The sequence below is a fragment of the Perca fluviatilis genome, chromosome 12 (assembly GCF_010015445.1).
Source record: "Perca fluviatilis chromosome 12, GENO_Pfluv_1.0, whole genome shotgun sequence".
NCBI lineage: Eukaryota > Metazoa > Chordata > Actinopteri > Perciformes > Percidae > Perca > Perca fluviatilis.
Window position 1 is genome coordinate 12962510 of NC_053123.1, and position 17278 is coordinate 12979787.

Genomic DNA, 17278 nt, shown 5'->3' on the forward strand with positions numbered 1-17278 from the left:
GCACCATCACATCAGAATACGGAAAATAACTGGTCTCTTCACATTAACAGTCAGAAGATTGAAATATGGGGTTGCAATATATCCTATCAATGTTCATTCAAACATAAAGATTATCAGTTTGTTGTAATTGATGTTGTTCCTGCTATCATTCTCTCCATACACATTCTGTACCAAATCTTCACTCAGAAAATGATCATTAACTCAGAAGAACAGGGAAGATCATTCATATGTGGGCTGTTTATTATTTATTATTGAGACAGAGAGAGACAAAGAAAGAAACAGTTTACAAATACTGGTCATACTGTCACTGATGTATGTGTGTGTATAACAAACTGTGTATTATCTCTCAGGCGTACAGTACACCCTCACACATGACTCATCCACAATATTTCCATCAACATATCGTGTGCCCTCTTGGAGGCAATAAAGAAATAGTAGTTATATTCCAAGTACTTGAGTGGGATCAATGTAATGAGGATTTCTGCACCGGTGGTTCTCACATTCATTGACCTAATGCTGGCTATTGCGTGGGAGTGAGATGGGATGGGGTGTTTAATGGCTCCAGGATAGATGCATAAATAAATACTCCACTACATAAGTTAAAGAAACATAAAATGTTGTGCAAAACATCAATTAAAGTGGCAGTATCTTATAGAACATGTAACCCCAATACCTTAAGACCTCTCCAAAAGTTAACCTTTTGTTGTAAAGTTGAAACAAGCTAAATGTTTTTATTGGTCCCCAAGTAAATCTTATTTTAAAATGGTTAATGTTTTATTAATAGTATGATTTGGTCCTAGATCATAAAACATTTAATTCACCTTGAAGGCATTCTTAGCTGTTTATCCTAAACATTTATATCATGGTATGTTGAGTTCAGCGTTGTGAAATTTATGAATGGCAGGCAATAACTTCCTGCTTTCGGATTCTCAAATGAATTAAGCCAGTACATTGCCATTACCAGACAAAAAGCTTTAACAATCTACAAATGTATAATTCATATCTGTTGGAGTGTTTTGCTGAAGACAAATCACATTCAACAATTTTTGTTAACAATCACTTCAACAGTCAATCAGATAAATATCACCCTCTATAATATAATGGCCACAGGAAATCACAACTTGGTATGCTGTGGTATTTTACACGTTAGCCTGCAGCTTGGAGTAGATAGAAGGGAGGTCATTAGATGGAATAGCTGTAATGGTCAGCTATTTCAAGCTCCTTTAATGGGGCTGATCCTAATGCTCAGAACCCAAACCTCAAAGGTCAGCGATGGCCTATTTTCTAAAAACCAACATGTCAGTGTCCTTTCAAACACGCCAATTAACATCAAGGAAATCTCAGGCTGTTCTATTAATAGCAGGGCTTGGATTTCAACATGGAACTTTGCTTCAAAGCTCATTGCTGAGCTGGTGCCATTTAGGCTGTTGGAGTGTTTGGTGGAGATGGGAGCCAAATCCTTATTGTCTCTCAGGCACATTTAGTCAGTATACAGTCAGTACTCTCTGACCTCCGGCCAGTTACATGTGTACGTGTGGTGGTTTATGGGTATGATCATGCACAATTGTAACCATCAGAGGTAATGACTGCACCTAACAAGTCTTTGGAAAGCTTTTTTAAAGTCTTCATTAAAGATGGTGTAGATGAGGGGGTTGATTAGCGAGTTGAGGTAGCCCAACCATGTCAGAAAGTCAGCCATCTCCATCGAAGTACTACAAGAACTGCAGGTGTTAACAATCACCTCCTTGACAAAAAATGGCAACCAACAGATGACAAAGGCCCCTATTATCAACCCCAACGTTGATGCCGCTTTGCGCTCTCGTGAGCCTGAGATCCGTGGTCCTTGGTAAAACTGGCTCCGACGTGATTCACTACGTGAATCACTACGTGACTCACTACGTGACTCATGCCGGCGTGACTTGCAATGGAAAGCCTTTACCGATACACGCACTCGTTCACGTGGAGGCTCCTCAGTTGAGGGTTCAGAGAAAGACTTTTCTGGTGGGCTTATGGGCTCTGGACTTCGAGGTCCCCCATCGCCATCACCATCTCCAGCAGGGTAGGATGATGGGATCATGCTCCCATTAGTCATGCATGAGTGACGGCTGGCCCGGCTGGCCTCCCTGCGCATATACAGGGTCTGAGCGGCCCGATAGATTTTGTAGTAGAGGATGAGTATGAGCAGCAGGGGGATGTAGAACGCTCCAAGGGTGGAGTACAAAGTAAAGGTAATGTGATGGTGCATCATGATGCACTGGTCTTCCTGCTCTGCATCCCCGCTGTAGTGCCGCCAGATTAGAGGAGGTAGTGAGATGAGGATGGACAACAGCCACACTACTGCCACCATCGCCCCAGCCCTGGCTCCCGTGCGTTTGCGGGAGTACTCCACTGCATCAGTAATGGCTCTGTAACGGTCGATGGCGATTGCAGCAAGGTGCAGGATGGAGCATGTGCAACAGGTGATATCCACACTCAACCAGATGGTACACACCACCTGGCCCATGTGCCAGGTCTCTTTCTGGATGTACATAATACTGAAGGGCATGACCAGCACAGCCACCAGCAGGTCGGTTACTGCTAATGAGCAGATGAGGTAGTTGGCTGGGTGGTGCAACTTGCGCGTGACTGCAATAGCTGTGATCACCAGGCAGTTGAAGAATGTAGTCAGGATAGCCAGTACAGACAGGGTCAGCGAAAGTAGGATCTTACTGGGAGGGAGTTTAGTGGTCTCCAGTGAGTAATTACCACTGCTGTTTGTGGCAAACACCCCTTCAGTGTAACTGGGAAAATCCATTCTGCAAGCAGAATGGAAAGGTAATTGCACATTAGACATAAGGGAGCAGGGAGCTTAGGGAAAAAGTATTTTCAAAAAATCCTTTTTCAGTAGATGACAAATCATTTTGCATCTGTAATTTTTTGACTGCTGCGTATATTGTTGTTATTTCATTTGGTTATAATATGGCATGTAATTTAATCAGTCATTCAGCATTTTAGCACTATAAAATGATTGCAAGAATTGTACTATTCTTCTTTCTGCACTTCATACATAAAACATGCCAAAGTGGATAAAAAGAAAGTTTTCACTCAGAATGTGCTTTTGAAGATTATGCACTTTAAAGACTGTGCCCAAGGCCTTACACCATTAAATGGTTGAAAATCTTTATTTTAACTTGCCCACAAAAGTTTTCCAAAAACTCTAAAAAGTCCAATTCCAGCAATCCAGTCCTACCTGTCTAGGCTCTAATGTGTTGCATCCAGTTGGTTCAGTGTGTAGCAGGATCTATCCTGCCTGCTAGTTCGGCCATCACATAACCTCTGTCACTCATTAACACCTGGAAAGAGAGAGAGAGAGAGAGAGGGAGAAAGAAAGAGAGAGAGAATGAGAAAGAGAGAGTGAGAAAGAGATAGAGACAGAGAGAAAGAGAGAGGAGAATAGGGATGTAAGATTGAAGAGAGAAAAAAGATTTAGAAGCAATACAGTAAAAAAACAAGCCAAGGACGAGTACACCTACACAGCAGATGAACAAATCGTGAATGCTTTCTCAAAAGCTAATGTTTGCATGTTTTTTTGAATTTCAATCAACTCTCCAATTCATGTGAACCACTTTCTGAATCTGTGGCTCTTATTTTAAGATGATCAATTGAGTATTCACCAATGTGACTTCTGCTCTTCCGATTAGGGTCAATCTTACATAGCTCATTGGCTTGCATAATAATATTAGTACCCTGAGTTCATAACATCACAGTCTTAATGCTGTTTCAGAGGCTTTTCAAACTTAATAAGAATACGAAACTTTGTCAGATAACATTTTTGGAATTATTTCCATGAACGTACTTAGGCTTATATTTGAAGCCATACAACATCAGACTGTTAGCTGCTTCAATCCAAAAATATCACTCTTTGTATATGGGGAATATATTGGTCGATTAATAATTTAACAACAGCCACTACGATTGTTAGTATTATTATCACTGCAGCTCTCCTATTTACTCTCCGCCTTGCACAGTGTCCTGAAGACATAGAGTGGGAACTGTTGCTATAGAAACAACAAGAAGTACAGTACTTTTACTTAATGTGGCGATGGAGCAGAAGCAGCCAAACTCTGACTGTCGGGTCTCTCCTGAGACTGTTTGATTCCCAGAGTAGGTCCAGGGGGTAGATGGGTGGGTGAGCAGGGTGCCAAGGCTACATGACAACGGAATGAGATGAGAGATTTCAGTTCACTTAACCTTAACAGATGGCAGTGTCAGCTAGTATAATTTACCAGGAACACTTTCAAAACCACTTTTTGACAAAAAGGCTTCTATATAAAGGCACAAATGTGTATTTACTCTTGGACCATAGCTAACCCTGTATATGGTATATCATTCTCATCATCGTTACAATATTGAGCACATTATACAGTATAAATGTGTAGTAGCAGTGCAGAGGCATGTGAGTATTGTCTCCCTTCTTCATTCAAGGTGTGGGCAGTGGCCATCCCTTAGCCAGACTGAGTCACCTAGGTGCTCTTTGCTTAGTGTGTTGGTTTTATTGTATGAAACAAAGTGTTTATAAAGCATACTGACACAACCCTTTATATTATTGAAGAACCATAGCACTGTTTTTACATTATATTTCTTTAACTACAAATTATGTTTACTTTATATTTTTCCTGACACACTTGTCTAGCTCACTGTTAACGGTGCCAGAGCATGGTGTTAAAAAAAAACAGCAGCTCTGGCCTGTTAGCAAAGGTTTTCAAATTGATTTTCAGGGTTGGTGCAAGAAAATTATTTCCTAAAGTGAAGTCTCACCAAACACTTTAATTAAGCTCTTTGCTGAGAAGCATCGGGCACAGTTCACTATGCTACACTGCAAAATACTTTCAAAATGTAAATGGTGTCATAGCCATTCTAGAATAAATTGTTGTGGACCAATAGAGAGTATTTGCTTTTCATACCTGTAATTTAAGTCTTTAAAGACAACAAAATTCTCTTCCTCTGAGTGTGATGCAATTATACACGCCTTGCCATTTACAGTACCCTCGAATGAATTTGGAAATAAACAGTACTTGATATGCAGATCACTTTGCTCAGATAGATAGATGATAATTACTGCTGCACATCTGTTGTGCTCTATGTCACTGCACTGACATATTCTGAGCATTGCATCTGAAAAAACTGCACAAACATATATTTAAATAGACAGTATGGGCTCAGCGGGGGGTGTGTATGAGCATGCATGTATGTAGGCTATATGCGGAGATTGACAGTATGGTTTAACAGTGTCAGCCTGTCATAAGGTGCAACAAAGAAAATCATCTGCTTTTGTCTCTGAAAGTTCTAAAACACAGGCTTTCTGTTCAAGGCCATCTTAAGATAAGCTCCAGCGAGGCAGAGTGAGTCGGCTCTCTGCTTTGTTCAGAACAAAACCCAGTGCCCTTGCATGAATTCAGTAAAACAGGGAAAACAGCTTCATTCACTGACTGATGGTCACATTGTTTTTAACCCTTGTGTGTTGTTCAGGTGTGTGGGACCCATTTTCAATGTTTGCTAAAAGAAAAGCTATGCTGTTTATTATTTCTTCTAACTCAAACTCATTGGTCTTGGCTCATTTTCTGTGAAGAACATAAAAAAATAACTTATTTTCAACGACTGCACACGGTACACCCCCCCTACACATAACTATTACATATGAGGTGTTCGGGTCTACTGGACCCGAGTGTATTTAATTGTAGGTGCTATGAAACTAGGTCTTTCTGCACCTGCTATTCCCACACAAAGTTACAAAATTGTTACATTTCATGCTCTTTCACCTGTTCTGATTAAGTTCTAAGAAATAAGCACCAATAATGAATAATTTTTTTTTTTAACCTTTTTTATAATTGAATTTCCATGTTTTCTTACAAAAACCGAAAATGATCATATGATCATAAATGTGATCTCACAGGGGTAAATGGCAAATATGAACCATAAATGATGTATATATCATTGGTAATTGAGCTAAAGTAAACATCTGTTAATATTTTTACATAAATTGTTATGGCTGTATTGATTTAAAAGCCTAATAATATGGTGGGTTCACCAGACCCGGGAACATTGGCTGTGTAACTAAAATATGAACAACATACAAGGGTTAAATGACATTGTAACTTTCAAGTTTGTTTTGTATGGTGTTGCTACAGCACATTATTTCCTTCATTAATGATCTACTGATTATGGAGAGGGTGATAAGAGATAAGAACCAGTAAACCCTGATAGTGTTCAGTAGATTTTACAATATTAGCAGATTTATTCAGCACTCAAATAATAATAATTTTCAAAATCAATTTGAGTTGGTTATTATGGGACTGTAATATCAAGCTACAGAAATACTGCATGATGATGCTCCTGCAGTCTACAAGTAACAGATTAAGGTTGTGCAGATAATGAGGAGGCTGACAAAGCAGAAACGTGTCAAATATTTCCTCCACATTCAGACATGAAGATATAAAGATTAGTTTATTTCATTCTCAACTCGCTTACAGCTCAAACACATAAGCAAGCACCCTTAGATACACTGTAAACTCACACAGACATATATATATATATATATATATATATATATATATATATATATATATATATACTGTATGCACACACATACAAACCTCAACTTTACTCTAGGTTTGCAGTCACCGAAAAGAATGTCAACCCCCCGACATTCAATATCTCTCTCTCTCTCTGTCTCTCTCTCTGTCTCTCTCTCTGTCTCTCTCTCTGTCTCTCTCTCTCTCTCTCACAAGAAAAGGGAAGATGCAGCCGTCACATGGAGTACAATCTCTGAAACGCAAACAGTTTGGCCTAAGCAGGGCATCAAGGTGCCAAGTGTAGTTGTTAAGGAGGAGAGTTGTGAAAAAGCTGACTGACAGCCTCTGGAAAGATGAAAAATAGATGACTTACTGCAGCACCTGACGGCACAGCAACTCTCATTCATTTGCCAGTCTGTCTCTTTATCATTTTTCATCTGCTGTGTATTTAATTTGGTTTTGGAGGTAAATGACAAAGTTGGCAGGTAGTAATACCGCAAAGGGCTCCCTCTAAGAACATGAAATACTGTTTTTGTTTTCTCCTGAAACTAAAGTGGAAAGAAATGGAATACATAAGTGAAGGTAAATATGAATTCTACCATTCTGGTACAGAAAAACACCCTACATAAAAACATGGCCATGATAAAGTAACATAATAAAGTGTATTTTTTGGGAATGTTAATGGCATGGGAGGATTTGAATAAGTAAAAGGCTCATTAGAGGGCTGAGTACTTAAACCTTGCCCTAATATTTTTTACCCATTCAACTGCTATTCATTTTTAATCACATTTTTACAGATGAGACCACTAGCAAAATCTAGCTCCACATCAAGTATTAATAAAAAAAAAAGTACTAGTGACTAGTATTTGGGATTATAATGACAAGTGACTAAAAGACAATACATATGTGCTAAGTGCTAATGTGTGTACTCACTGTCCTGCATTTCACAAAAGGGTTGATATCACAATATATGTTCATTGTTCAGATCTTATGATGCATGCTGCACACATTTGAATGTTTTCATATTTAACATTCTTTTTCAATGATTTCTAGTTTTGAACGATATGGTTTTACGACACCTCAGTGCATCACATTGAATGGTAATTTTTACCTCATCTTTCGCACTTTGTGGTGTGCTGTGTGTAAATATTTGGTATTTAACTGTAAAGATTCTCAAAATCATCATCATCAGTGTATGTGCACTGGAGGCTTCTAGTTATACGAGATATTGGACCATGATTGATTGGCCAAACTAGTTGTGATGTCATAAAAATCTTGCTTTATGCTTACACGTCTTAGACTCATAATAAGGAGAAACTTTCCCCCTTCATCAGGTAAAAGTGAAAACAGCCTTCTAGTGTCAAAGTCTGCACATAAATCATTCTGTACAGTGAAACATCCAAATGAAATAACAATAAGTAAAATACATTTTTCAGTGGAGGATGTTTAGTAATGTTTGTGTTGAAAGAACCCTTTTTTTTAAAGCTTATTTCCCAGGCCTTCATGGTCTTCAATTGACAGGATAGAGTTAAAGACATAAGGTGAGAGAGAGGGGGGACGACAAGGCCTACATGAGGCGCACACTCCACTGGGTAAGCTAGTGATCACCCCTGACTGAGACGTTTAATCATCTTTCAGTATTCCACAGTGCTGAAAAGGATCTAATGGTTCTTGTTAGCATCTGTGGGTCTGTACGTCTATTTCTTGTGAAGTTGCTTAATGTGTGCCCCTACACTCAACATGGGATGTGAATGCAGTATAGATTTGAATTTCCTTATTTTGTACTTTTGGCTAAGGCTGATTTATATACAGTACATCCATGCATTAGCTTAAACTGACTTAGTTCAATGAAGCAAAATACAGGACAGCCATTACAAATATGTACACCGTGAAAGACGTGAAATGCTTCTGGGAAGTTGGTGACGTACTGTATGATCATTCAGCTTGTATAAAGAAATCTTGCCTCAGTGCTCTGCTGCTGTCACATCATGCGTGAGTAAGAAAGGAGAAAGTAAAAAGCACATTTACAGAGGAGGATGAATTCTTTCAAACGTGGAGAGACTTCTTATTTGAGTTTTATTTTTTTTACATAATTTTTTTTGTCAATGTTATTTCACTCGCGATTGTTGTGCCGTTCACTTTAACTTGCAAAGCACTTTGTTTGACTCCGGTTGTTTTTAAACGTGCTATTTAAATAAACTTGACTTGACTGAAAGACATGAATTTCACCAAAAAATAATCTTTAAAAAACTGTAAGTTGAGTCCAGGTCAGAATCAGAAGCGCGCTTCACAAAGGGTTAGGGGTTAGGATTAAAAGCTCTTGCATTTAGATGGAAAACATGGTAGAATTTACAGTTATCTGTCAACAGATGATGGTGAGAATGCCTCAATTATTCATATATCATACTTTTGGTGATTTCACTGGCAAGCACACATACAGCATGTGGTACAGCAATTAGATAATGTGAAAAATCACTCTGATTAGACATTCTCCATAATTATAAAAAGCTTCCGCTCAAGCCTTTATCAAGCGAGCAGGGATTTTGGCTCCATATTAACAATACAAGTTTAGTGTGACTATAGCAATACATGCTAAAAGCAGTGTACTGAGTTGGGTAATTGTTACTGGTGTCTGTCATCAACAGTTTATTTCAGACTCATGAAGCAGGCATTCCCTTTTAACTGATGGAGTCCCTTTGAAGCCAGCATGACTGGTGGTATGTTTGATCTGCGCTCTTAAATTGGAAAGCGCTGCATCAAAACCCCCCGCCATTAACAGGCTGACTTACGGTTTACAGCCCCTACAGGTTTTAACACTTTTTTACTTTGTCACAGACAGCAATACATACGGGTCTTTAAATCAAGGTACAGCTAAATAATCACACAAACATAATACTAGTCGGTTAATTCTCCACTCTTCAACATTACAAATCATTGAATCATTAAAATAATCTCCAATACAACTGTGACAGACAAGGTCAGTGTAATAGGAATAGGTTTGCCCTTAACACACAATGCAAATTAGGATAAACACGGTATAAATCAGATAGTAAATATATTAAATCAGGTGGGCATGATTTAATACATTATGCATGGGAATAGTGTTAAATTGCCAAATTGGATATAATTTGGAGATACAAATGTGAGTTTTCAAAAAAATAAAATAATAATAACTTGTCAGAAGGCTGAAACAGGAGCCGGACACATGTGCTATTTACTTCAAAGATTTTTTTTTTATATTTAACACAGCAGGTGTGTAGTTTGATATAATTAATAGTCTGATATGCTGTTAACCCAAATTAGTTGACTTTACTAGAAATTTGCGTGGAAACCCATTGCCTTAAACCATCTAAGTTCTTCTTCTTTGTCTAAGGTGAAACTCTCTCTCTCTCTGCCCCCTCCCCGTCCCTGCTCTGAGAGCGGAGAGTCAGAACAGTGAGAGAAGCCCGTGATGATGGCGGAAAGAAAGAGAAGCGCTGTGTGGAGTTTATTCACTCCAGCTGATACGGACACTGCCCCATGTGATGTGTGCAAAAAAGTAATTCGCCACTGTGGTAACACCACCAATTTGCATAAACACATTAAAGCAGTTCACCCGAGAGAGAACTCTGAGCTGCAAAAAAAGTTGAGGAAGGAGGAGGAGGGGGGAGAACCCCAAAGAAGAAAGGATCTTTGTCGTGTGTTTTATCATAATCATAATCAACTAACTAAAGGCAAAATCACAAAATGATTCAATGATCGTGACGTTACAAGTAAAAAGTGTCAGTATCGGTATCGATGACTTTAGCCCTGTCTTTACTTGGTATCGGATCAATACCAAAATTCCCAGTATCGCCCACCCTATGAAACACCTTATCACTGCCCAGACCCCATGAGTCCCCACCCAGGTCTCGATCATGGTGCAACAATAAATGTAGATAAACATGAAAACTAAAGCAACCATACAAAACTAAAACCCAGATAACAGTAATGCGCCCCAAAAACATTAACAGAACATTATTAAAACAGCTCAAGGCAGAAAAGTTCAAATGACCCCGCCCCTCCCATCCAGAAACTTAACATCCTTAGTTATCTCTGCTTACTGTAATATGATCTGTGAACTGCATATGGTTGACAAGAATATTTTACTAAACATTAGAATAATAATAGTTTTTTTTAACATCCATTATTACAAACAACTAATGTCATTTGGGTCTTTGTAAATTATAGAGTGTGGTCAAGACCTACTCTCTTACATATCTGTAAAGTGTCTTGAGATAACTCTTGTTATGATTTGATACTATAAATAAAATTGAATTGAATTGAATTTAGTAATGAATATGGCTTTTAACAAAACATGAAAGAATAAGTAGTGACCACTAAAAAGTTGAATTACAACTAAATCTGGGTTTACAGTGTACCCAAATGTTACAGCTGTTAGGATCATGTTCAAGTAGAAATGTGGTCTTAATTAATTCAAATTGCTATTCCCCTGGAGAAGACGCAATATTAGAAAACTCCTGAAGAGAAGAAAATATCAAAAATATCACCAGCCAAAAATGGCCCCTTAACACTGAGAAACATCAACCCACACTGCCAGATAGCACAGCAGCCAGACATTATTAGCTAATTAAGTTGTTTCGGATAATGCGTTGGCAAAATATGCCTACACACATCCTTACCTTTTCATTCATCAGTCAATCAATCAAAATTTATTTATATAGCACTTTACAAAAACCAGCAGGTATCCAAAGTGCTTAACATCAGAAACACACGTCCTACAAAAGAAAGAATGAACATAGAAAACAGTAAAATCAGAAAAGGTTACACAGAAACAAAAGAATGAAATTGTCACACCACTGCTACGTATTAAAGGCCAGACGGAACAGATACGATTTGAGTTTGGACCTAAAAAGAGCTACATCTGTGATAGTGCGAATATCAGGGGGTAACTTGTTCAAGAGTCTCGGGGCAGCAACTGCAAAAGCCTGATCACCCCAACGTTTATACCTTGACCTAGGCACTTCTAAAACTCGCTGATTTGAAGAACGCAATGACTGGTTGTGCTCCCGCAAAGTTAATATTTCAGACAAATACTCCGGGGCCAGACCATTTAAGGCCTTAAAAGCAAACAACAAAATCTTAAAATCTATTCTAAAACGCACAGGGAGCCAATGTAGAGTGTGGAGAACGGGAGTAATATGTGCACGTCTAGATGTATTTGTTAAAAAGCGAGCAGCAGCATTTTGTACAAGTTGAAGACGTGAGATGGAGGTCTGATTCAGACCAATTAAAGCATATACAGCAACCGAATCGAGTCCCATAATGCGATACTTCTTCTTGTAAATCATGCCTGTTCAGGAAAGGCTTAACTTTAGCCAGGAGACAAAGCTGGAAAAAGCTCATTCTAACAACATTACTGATCTGCTTGTCAAATTTCATGCTGCAATCAAAAGTAACCCCCAAGTTTTTGACAGATGACCTAGTGTAGGATGCCAGAGCTCCCAGATTCAAAGCTGGACCATCTTGCGTGGCTGAAGCACTGAAAATAATACACTCCGTTTTATCTTCATTCAATTTAAGAAAGTTTTCTGAAAGCCACAACTTAATATCAGCGATACAACTAAGCAGGGAATTTAGTGCAACACTGTCATTAGCTTTCATAGGCAAATAGATTTGCAAATCATCTGCGTAACAATGAAATGACAGGTTATGCTTTCCTATAATAGCCCCTAAAGGCAACATGTATAAAGAAAACAAATTCATTTGGAGCTGTTTTCTGGCTACCTGAATACTGAGGTATTCTCTCTGAGTACTGAGGTACTCTAAACTCTTTCTTTTAGTTCTGTTTTGGTCCCTCCAGCTCTAAAGACAAATACCTGCTCAAATGTATGTTCACCAGCTAGCGGATAACCTTTTCCCTCTGCTGTTCAGTGGTGGGCTGGCAGCACACAGAGGAAGCAGGTTAATCAGATCTTACAGCTGAAAAGAACTGCAAGCAACGCTGCCCTTTCCCTGTTCGGAACAAGCCGATTGCTTGGCCCCCGTTGTTGCCACTCATTCAAACAACTTTACACTCAACACTTTGCTTCCTTGGGTCCTGAGCAATACACCTGCCATGACATAGTTGCATGCCAAAGAAATGTTAGAGTATGCACGTAATTTGCTAACAGCTAGTTATTTTGGATCAGGCTATTTAGCGGGAACAACATTCTTCATTCTGAAAGTTACATTGCTGATGCTTGAAATGTTTGCTACAGATTTAGCTGACAACAAAATAATACCTGTAATACAAATAATATTTTAATCATGGAACTGTCAATCATGCTATGTATTTGAACCCTACCTTCAAAATAAGACAATGTCTAAACTGAGTGTAAATAAAAGATGTGTAACTGTAGATGGTCTGGGTGGAAATTAATAGTGAAAATAGAACAGACGGTTAGTGGAAAAAATGGCACAAATATAAGGTGGCCCATATTTTATTTGTAATTTCAATAAAATAATTTGAAAAATATTAACAAAAATCTAAAATGCATCCTTGGACTTTAGCATGCATGCACTTCTTAGACGGTTTCAATATCTCTGATCTGATGATGAGGTCAAAATATCACCTGTGGAACCTCAGTCAAGTTTTTTTGTTTTTTTCCCACAGTGCACACATTGTCACGTCTGCATCATGGAAAGTCGAGCTGCTTTGGCTACTAGCACTGTATAACTGTCGGTGTGGCATGAATATTACTGCAAATATTTAGATATTTCTTGCATCTCTTCAGAGCGCATTATCTGTGCATGTCCAAATAATGTATTTGTATGTGTAGTGTATTAATTTGCTAATTTATAATATATAGAGAGAGATTTGCTCTGGGGTTTGATAACAGAGACTGAGACTCAATTAATGAATGAAAAAATTAAAAAGCTCCAAATAGCTGCAAAGGTGAGTGACTGCATGCTTTCACATTACGCTCAGTCATTTGATTGAAGTTAATATCACAATACTACTCATTAATGAAGCTTTAAGTTAGTGCATAAATCAATATGTTAGCATTAACCTCATATTATTTCTCAAACATAAACAATGACTCTTTACAAAATCAACATGAATTTGTACAGCAGCCGTTCTCTCAGTCAGATGAATACAGTGTGGCTATATGTTTAATCAAATTCAGAATTATCACGAAATTTATATGCACATACTAAACATCTTTGCTTCATTTAAAAAGTGCCTTATGTAAAAATAACCTCAACCACGGACGCACGCACGCACGCATGCACCCACACACACACACACACACACACACACACACACACACACACACACACACACACACACACACACACACACACACACACACACACATACATACAAAATTAGACTAAATACTGTCATAATCAGTGTACCTCCCTAAACCAGCAGGAGCTAACACCTTATTATGGACTGGGTTGAGGCAATGAAGCAAATGGCTAAACTAATGGGAGGTCCATGTAAAAATGCATAATTCATGTGGAAAGGGAATTTTTAATGGCCTTTAATAGCATGTCCTCATACGACTAAAATCAACACTATGAGAAGAATAATGTGAATTGACGTTTCTTGATTTAAAAAGTTTGCTGTTCAACAGCAAACTTTGATGTCTCAGAAGTGTTGTCCCTGAATGCATCAACAGCATTGCAATGTAATAACATAACTTTGCCACACAAATATGGTGGGTGGACTGTTCACTATACTGCATCACAGAAACGGACCAATCTATTCAGTAAGTCTCCTTGCAGTTGTTGCAGATCAAGGTTATACAGGTACGCTCTCATTCTGGACAACATTTGTTAGAGTGATGTTGGAAAATGTATCTACTAATGCAGGATAGAAACTGGGTGATAAAATAAGATAAGTAATTGTCTTGGCTCACTCTCTGTATGTGATTGTTCAAGGTGGACCTATGTGTGTGAGAGAATAAGATGGGAAGGGATTTTTGCTTTATTTGTATTAGTGACATGTTTATAGAAATAAATGATAAAACCTTCTAAAAAAGGTAATTTACAACACTGAATTTTCTTCTGATATGCTGCTGAATCAAACTGCATGTTCTCCACTTTTGGAAACAGATCAGTGATTAAAACCTGCAAGGTGAAAGAAAAGGCTTTGAGTGCAGCAGCATGAAGCTTTATAATTTAAATATGTGTGAGAATGACTAACATAGCTGCCGGGCTTGAATATATTACAAACTTCCAATTGAATTACGTTATCAAGTGTTGAGATTAAGGGCTTTCAAAACAAATTTTTCAGAAGGTCCATCAGCCTTTACTCTGCTCACCGGCAGATAATATACATTAAAAATGTTCCTAACATAGATGAAAAGATGTGGTCAAGCAGGGTGGCTCATTCATTACGTTAGATTACACACAGATTCATTTCATTTTCATGATGTTTTGGTTTCTTTTTTAAATTGTTTTTAAAGTTAGGATTAGCTAATTACTTAGGGTCTAATTTGATTTCAGAAGGTGGATTTTGATTGTTTATTTTCCCAAAACAGAAGCCCAAAATAACAAATGAAGGGGGTAGTGACTTGAATTGGTCACTGAATCGGTAGTGACCTGGAGTAACAGCTGTGATTTTAATGCAGTCATGCAAAACAATCCACCTAAAAATATTTTGTTTTGTAATTTCATTATCACTGTGGGACACACAGGCTCTCAACAACCTCAGTAAGGAACAACGTTTCTGGACGACAGCCAACTCCAAATGGACAAACTATAGTTCTTAATGTGCGAGGGAGGTTCTCCTATCCTGATAGAGGACATATCCAACTAGCATGGAGGCTTGACAATTGTATGCAGTTAGCACAAAAACAAATCTTTGTAAAAAATGCTGAAATATTTTGTCAGATAACTGATAAGTAATAGATATGTTTTATAACAACACATGAGTAAACAAAAGAATAGCAGGAGCATGTACGACATTTTACTGTGTTGTATCAGCCCATGTTGTGGTCAACATATAGTGTGGAGTAGTGAGTGACTGCAAACGTGCAAATATTGTCATTTCATTACCTCAGTCTACCGTTTATATGTATCAAATTAAAGGTTGTCAGTAACAGTTGCTTCTGGGCCCACATACTTAAAACCTTATGTAAGAAGTTTACAAGACAATTATTTTACAATACTACACTCTACAGTCATAAGTTAAACCAGTTACAGATTCCTCTATTGTGGCAATGATATTAGATGAGTTTACTTGATAATAAGATAAAGAGAAGGTCAGTCAACGATCAACGATGCTTCTTGTACCTACCCTCACCCAACCTTGACCAGCCAAACCCTCAGAAATTAAATATCCTAATTGCAAGCTCACAGATACGGAAAATGCTCACATAAGTCGCAACTACTTCCCAAATCACTTCTATTTTATTAAATAAACCTTTATTAGTTAACCAAACTCTTGATGAAGAGTGCCTTGAATTTTCTGTTGATGATAGTAAAGATGTGTGCAATTAAAATTGTCTTCCCATTACAACCCTACCAGAACAACATCCAGAGGATTGCTATCGATACAATGGATTTCCAGACTTCACACTTCTTAGGCTGTACTGTGTGAGTGTGACTCCTTTCCAGTACAGCTTAAGAGAGCAATAAAAGTGGGCTTATAAAGCTCAGGGAACACATTACAGGATATTCACACTTGTGCAGTAAATCAGTTTTAAGTAGGAAGAGAGTGATGCGGTGCACATTGTGAGAAAGTTCACAGTTGACACAAACACATTGACACACAGTCACACAAAATATTCACGCACGCATTATCCTGTCTGCATCAACAACCCTCCTGCACACACACAAAGTTTTGAAAGTAATTTGAATGCATCATTGAGGTCACTGCAAATCCTCATGGGATGAGTAATGGACAAGTGCTGCACAATCAAATCCAGTTTTTTAAAAACACTTTTACATGTGCGAATTAGGGCTGCACGATATGAAAAAAATATGCGATAACTTTGAATTTCGCGATAACGATATTACCTGCGATAAATAAACAGATATTAACGTGTACTTTTCTGCTGCTTTCAGTGTTCTACTTAAATACAACAATTGCTTGTTGAATTTAAAACAAATGAAAGGCGATCACTTCCAACATTCTTTTATTTATTGGATTGAATATAAAAGGCACCACTAAAAAATAATGACAGTTACATTTTAAAATGACGTTTTCTACTGATAAAAAATGTCTCAGCCTTTTGCTATATGTGTATTGCACCAGTTAATATTGCGATGATGATAACAAAACGATATATTGTGCAGCCCTAGTGCGAATCAGCTGAGGCACTAAAACTGGGCTCATCGCTTTTGCAACATGAGATCAAGCTCATTTATTAACCATTCGGAATGTATTCAACAGTTTTACCCTCAATGGTTGATGAAGACCTGAGGCCTCATGTATAAAAGACTGCGCAGCTTTCATACCAGAAGATGGCGTACGGCCAAAACTTGAAAAGTACCTACGCACAGAAATATTCACATACAAAACCGGTCGTACGCCAGGTCCTGCGCACCTTTCCTTTGTACATGACAATCCACGTGAAATTGAGCGCACATGAATGAGTGACTGACCCCGCCTTGCCTCCTCCCATCAATGAATATGGAAATTACTATAAATGCGCCCCAGACGTCATTCTTTGTCCAATCACAATGGGTTATCTCGCTGCAGACGAAAAAAAAAAAAAAAACTTCACTGACTGAGGTTGAGGTGCTGATCGCGG

General features: G+C 38.2%; 1 protein-coding gene across 4 annotated transcripts in view; it reads right to left on the reverse strand.

The window, feature by feature from the left end:
- Positions 1 to 217: 217 nt before the first annotated feature.
- The window catches only part of htr1fa (5-hydroxytryptamine (serotonin) receptor 1Fa), a 30568-nt gene continuing 13507 nt past the window's right edge, over positions 218 to 17278 (reverse strand). For 2 of the 4 annotated variants that reach the window (XM_039817070.1, XM_039817072.1), the window contains exons 2-4: positions 4065 to 4186; positions 3230 to 3332; positions 218 to 2795 (exon numbers count right to left, since the gene is read on the reverse strand). In XM_039817070.1, the coding sequence (XP_039673004.1) occupies positions 1574 to 2794 (1221 nt within the window). In that variant the 5' untranslated portion in view covers position 2795; positions 3230 to 3332; positions 4065 to 4186 and the 3' untranslated portion in view covers positions 218 to 1573. Of the gene's footprint in view, positions 2796 to 3229; positions 3333 to 4064; positions 4578 to 17278 lie in introns of those variants that run through there. The other 2 variants (XM_039817071.1, XM_039817073.1) reach the window with 2 other exon arrangements.